At 28.4% G+C, this 6,000-nt stretch overlaps 1 protein-coding gene across 1 annotated transcript; it reads left to right on the forward strand.

The window, feature by feature from the left end:
* The first annotated feature begins 3,340 nt into the window (after positions 1 to 3,340).
* On the forward strand, positions 3,341 to 4,371 carry LOC105791647 (uncharacterized). The gene is made up of 2 exons (XM_012619818.2): positions 3,341 to 3,524; positions 3,614 to 4,371. The coding sequence occupies exons 1-2, from the start codon at positions 3,465 to 3,467 to the stop codon at positions 4,205 to 4,207; spliced, it is 654 nt and encodes a 217-aa protein (XP_012475272.1). The 5' UTR covers positions 3,341 to 3,464; the 3' UTR covers positions 4,208 to 4,371.
* Positions 4,372 to 6,000: the final 1,629 nt, after the last annotated feature.

Consider the following 6,000-nt stretch of genomic DNA (forward strand, 5'->3'; position numbering starts at 1 on the left):
AGATTTGATTAAGAATAATTGATATTCGATTTTGAGTGAAATTCAATTTAGGAATAGTGTGAAAGAAACAAAGACTTGGTTTATTTGGTGGGCAAAATTATGTTTCTATAGTGAAGAATATGATAAGAGAAAAAATAAAGGGAAGAAGAAAAGGAAAATAAAGAAAAAATAAATTGTTCAAAAATGAAAGTAAATATAGAGACTAGTTTTAACAAATGGAAAATATAGAAAACTACGTTAAAAGAAATGGAGAAACGAGGAAAGCTGAGGGAGAAGCAGAAGAGAATGAAAAATAAAGAAGAAAAAAAAGAAAGTTCAAAGAACATAAAAGAAAAAAATTAAATTGCTCGAGACGAAAAAAATATAGGGACTAATTGTATAATTTAACCTAAAATTTTTATTTGAAATGATGATTTAACGTACCACGTCAATTTATCGTTATACCATTAACGACAATTTACGCTCAGTAACTAAAATACTACAATATAATAACGTAAATAACTAAACATAAATAGTTAAAATGTAATCTAAAACAAACAAATGTGATTATTTTAATAATTTACCATACATTGGTTTTAAAAAGGATATTTGCAGCAGGGATAATAAATTTTTAAAGAAGAAAACGAAGGGAAATGTGACGATAAGAAGCTTGAAAAGCAGAGCGAAAGGCCAAATAAAAATGTGGTTTCGAGAATCCCAAAATAAAGTTGGGGAGACCATGGAGGGTACTGTAGCAATGATCAATCTTAGATTTTAGTGTTGGTTGTTGACCAAAACTAACCATTAAAGCACCCTTATTCCCTTGATTTATACCTTCAACATTAATCTTTTGTTTGATTTAATAATTGCAGTTTCAGACTGATGATTTATATTCTAATTTTAGAATATTAACTCTATATTAATAAATATTATTTTATTTTTATAAATAATTTTAACCCTATATTTGAATTTACCCTTAAACCCATTTCCTTTTTTTTCTTCTATTGCTTCCACGTTTTACCTTTTTTTAAAAAAACTTTTAATTATTTTATTACAATTCATTCAGGCCTTAAAATATTTCACTTTATTCACTTATTCTAAAATTTCATTGTATACTTTATTAATTTTTTGTCTTTAATTATTTATTTAAATTTTCAATATTTTTCATTCGTTTAATTAATATAATAAATAAATTTATATAATTATATCAAAATATTTAAAATAATTTATCTATATCTTAGTAATTTTAATATTTTAAATGATTTATTAAATTCTTTTTATGTTATAAGGTCCACTAAATACATATATTATTCTAATATTCTTAACAATAATTTTCTATTTTATCATAGTTCACCTTATTATTATTATTGTATTTAAATTCAAACTTAAATATTTCACCTTTTTAATTTCACCCTCAATTTAATAAATTTTTAATCCTAAAATTCTCAATTAATAAACTAATAAAATTACAGCCTAACTCTCCAAAAATATTGGTCGCACTAAAAAAAATCGATTTCACCTTCTAAAAGATGTACAAATATTTCCCTGTGGGAAATGTTTTTATATAGCATTTAAAATGATGCATTATACATCATAGCTAATATATAGATGAGAATATTTGGGGAATGGGTTAAGTTGAAATCAGCCTCCAAAATTATAAAGAAAGAGTAAGGGTGGCTCACTATTGGTTCGAGAAATTAGTTGAATTAATAGTATAGATTTTAAATGATTTTAATTTTATAATTAAAATTTAAAGGAATAAATTTTATAATTATACGTTAATTTTGGTTTAATGTGTAATTTAATTTTTATAACATCATTTTATGTTTATATATTGCATAAACAAATAATTATATTTATTCAATATAAAAATAATTTGATATATTTATTTCTTTAAATGTATATAATCAAATCAAAATTAAAGTTTCATGTATATATTGAATCACAATTAAAATTTCACACATATATATATAATTGCATTAAATCAAAATTTATCTATAATTTTGAGATATGTTGAAATTTAAATTAAATATATTCAAGACCATGGGCTGAAAATTGACTTAGTTAGGCTGTCACATATCTCTAATATCATAATTCAAGTTTGGTACAAAAATATAATAGCTGCATTAAATCTATTAACATTCTGTCTCTTATTTGGCCAAATTAAGAACAATATATATATATAGTTAGTAAAGAACAAAACATAGCTTAGTTAGTTGTTATCATCATCTTATTAACAAAAGAAAATGTTTAGTTAAGAAGTTGGACTGTTTTCAATCCTTTAAAATTTTAAGATTATATTGCAAAGGAAGAGTTGGATAAACGGTATTTTTATCTCTAGTAAAGTTAAAAAGAACGATGCTAATGAGATTGTTTATTATAACTATGGGTAAAAGATTTCTATCATACAAAAGGACTAAGTTTATCAACAAAATTAATAGTGACGCATCTTCCCATGTGATATCACTTCTGTTGGAGTAAAAATAATATTTAGATAAAATTCTATCCACAATGAAAACTCTAGAATTCGATATTGAGAAAAAAAAAAAAAACAAGCATATTTCTTTGAATCACTTGTTCATCATATATTCTTGTTATAAATTTTAGCTTTTTAGTAGTCGAAAGGAAAGTTCCTCCCCACTTTATCTCCGTCAGAGTTTTATCTGTAAATTTCACAGCAAGAGCAAGGGGACAAGACCTTGTCCTCCCATAACAACAAACAAGACAAGAGACTGAAACCTGGTGGGGAAGATACTGATGTAAACGTCTGAGCTACGAACGTTTCATTTTGTCCCCATGTGTTGGTAGACCCGCAGGGAATAAAGGGTATTCCATATTATATAATTCAACATACACTGAATAATGGACTACACTTCTCCATGGTTCATTTTCACAGGCTTTGAATTTTTGTTCATTTCTCTTTTTTTAATTGAGTCAAGTTTCTATGACAAGTTAACCCGAATTTGGTCTAACATAATTTCATAGGCTTTTTTTATAGATATTAATTAAAAGAATTTAAACTTCGATTCTGGTCCTTCACTTATGTTCAAATTCTAATCTTTCCATCAAAACAATTTTTCTAACTTACCAAGTTGATTTTTGTGTGTGTGAAAATGATTTTTTTTTTTAAAAATCACATTAATATTTTAGCCCGAAATCTTAACACTAACTATTTAGAATAACAAATTAAAATAAAATAATATCAAAATAAAAAATAAACACTAAATCTAGTAAAGGAATCAAATTTAACATAAAAATAATTCACATTGTCGGTTGTCAAATGGCTGAATCTCTTCAATAAGAACCTACCCCAGTTGTTTGCATGCAAATATTATAAGCCAATATAATACCAGGTGCCCGGCCTCACCTCATATATATGACATCAATGGCATTGGTAATAACCTCAACCAAAGGTATAGTTTTACTCACCAAAGACCAAACATACTTTCAAGCAAACAGAAGAATAAAACCCAAGTAAGGGCAAAATGGCTTGTTGTTGGTCTGCTGAGAATGCCACTAAAGCTTATCTCCGAGCCTTGAAAATGGTATGCAAAGGTCCTTTTATACTCCGTAATTTGTTTCTCTTCTAAACTATATACTTGCTAATTACTTTCCCTTCTGATGTATTTTATAGAGAAGAAGAGGCAAAGGCAAAGAACCAGACGTAGCTGAGTTCATATCCGCCATTGCGGCCGGAAACAACGCACAGCTCATGGTGATAACATGCGCTAACGTCGCCGGATCCACCGCGCTAGCCTTGGTCGCGGCGGCTCATCAAACGGGCGGCCGAGTGGTGTGCATCTTAACTAGTCTCCACCATTATGATGCATCCGTAAGTGCAGTTGGAAACTATGGAGATTGTATAGATTTCGTCATTGGCGATGCCGAGAAGCTTCTAAATGAGTACAGAAATGCAGATTTTGTGCTTATTGACTGTAATATCAGCGATCACAAGACGGTATTGAAAACAGCACAAGAGGGTGCAAAGCGTGGAGGAGGAGGTACCCTCATTGTAGGGTACAATGCCCCTCATAATAAGGAACTTGTAGGTTGCAGCGGTGCTGATGGATTTAAGACCTACTATCTTCCCATTGGAGAAGGCCTGCTGGTGATTAGAAAAGGGAAGCCCAACGAGGCAAGAAAAAGTAGCCGTTGGGTTGTTAAAATAGATAAATGGACCGGTGAGGAGCATGTTTTTAGGATCACCTCACCACAAATCAAAACTTAAGACCGAGGTTTTGCTTTTAAGAACCCGAACTCGAGTTTAGTTCAATTAGTTTGTACATATTTGTTCTCTCTTCGTTTGTTTTACTGTTCATGTTAATCATGTTTAAACGATATGATTTTAACAATAATTATTTATAAAAGCAAACTCAATCCGTTGTATTTTAATTCGGATTTTCTTTAGCCGAATCACAGCTTGAACAAAGATGTCCTAGCTTCACTAAAATTTTTTTGCTCAAAACTTGGCTCCAGTTGAGCAGAGTATTGCTATAGAAGCTTAAACTTGGCTGGAAGTAAAATAGCATACTAGAACTCGTGCTTTGTAAGTATATATATCATAAGCAAAATAATAACTTTATATTAAAAATATATAATAAATTAAAACTTTGATTCATCTTACACGTTGTTTGAATCAAGTGTTAAGATATTCAAACTCAATTTATCAGAGAACAAATCACTTGACAATGAACAAATTATATTTAATCTTTGTATGAATTGAATTCAAATAATTTGTGAGTAGAAATATCTTATTTACATTCTTATTCTTATTTTAATTTACTGGTAAGATCATTATAATCTTGATATAAAGCAATCAAAAACCTAATATTGCATAACTAATGATTCTACTATCTTTAAAATAATATGATTTTCACAAATTTAAATATTACCTGATGTAGAATTAGAGTTAGTCATTAGGTTTGATGAAGAAGAACATCATGATAAATTGATTTTTTCTCTTAACATCATCCCTTTTGTTATACAGCAATGAAGTCTATAACTTTTATGTTTTTTGTGTGTGTATTCCAAGTAGGTAAAGGAATGCATAATTTATAATGACAGACTTTTATTTTGATATATTTATCAAGTAATTAATAAATGGATAAGATTTAATTTCTGTTAAAGCAAAACACTTAGGGTGAGTTTGGATGGGCGGTGCATTTACCTACGGTACTTAGTGTAAAAACAACGGTGGCGGTGAGATTAAATACTGTAGTAATACTGTAGCGTGAGATAAAAAGTAAGCTAAATGCACCGTACTGCTCCCAATCGCCCATCCAAACCCACCTTTAATCTCTTTAAATTGGGTCAATTGATTTTAAACTTAATTGGGTCCATAAAATTGAGCTAAAATCTTACATTCTTCCACTTGACCCAATATAATAAAAATATAAACTTCAAAAAAAATAACTACGGCATAACAAAAACAACTCTCATCATTATTATCATATGATAGTAAATTGCAAAATGAATTATGACGGTTGCATATAGTTTAAGTCCCATACTTCCTTCCATAAACAACAACATTACAATTTAATATAACTGGTCTTTAAGTAACTATAATTATTTTCTTATTTTAAATTATTTCAAAATTATGGGCATGCAATTATAATAATTGAAATGAAATATGTTAATTTTATTTCTAAAACACAATAATTGAGCTCGAGTATCACATTACCATAAAATATCATTCATATTGAGATCCATTCTATATCATGTGTTTTTGAATGTCTTTAGTTGTAAGCCTTTAGTTAACAAATTTGCAATCGTAAGATTAGTTCTAATATGCTTTATAAACACTCTTTGTTTTTAACTTCCTCATTAACGGTAAAATATTTTAATTTCATATATTTTGCACATTTGAAAATATTTATCAATCTTGGAGAAAATATTACTGCAGAATTATCACAATAGATTTTCAACAACTTGCTAATTGTGTGAACTACCCCTAATCTTGAAATAAAGTTTTGCAACCATAATGTATGAATACTAGTCTCAAAACATGCCATAAACTCTACT

The sequence above is a fragment of the Gossypium raimondii genome, chromosome 8 (genome assembly GCF_025698545.1).
Source record: "Gossypium raimondii isolate GPD5lz chromosome 8, ASM2569854v1, whole genome shotgun sequence".
Classification (NCBI taxonomy): domain Eukaryota; kingdom Viridiplantae; phylum Streptophyta; class Magnoliopsida; order Malvales; family Malvaceae; genus Gossypium; species Gossypium raimondii.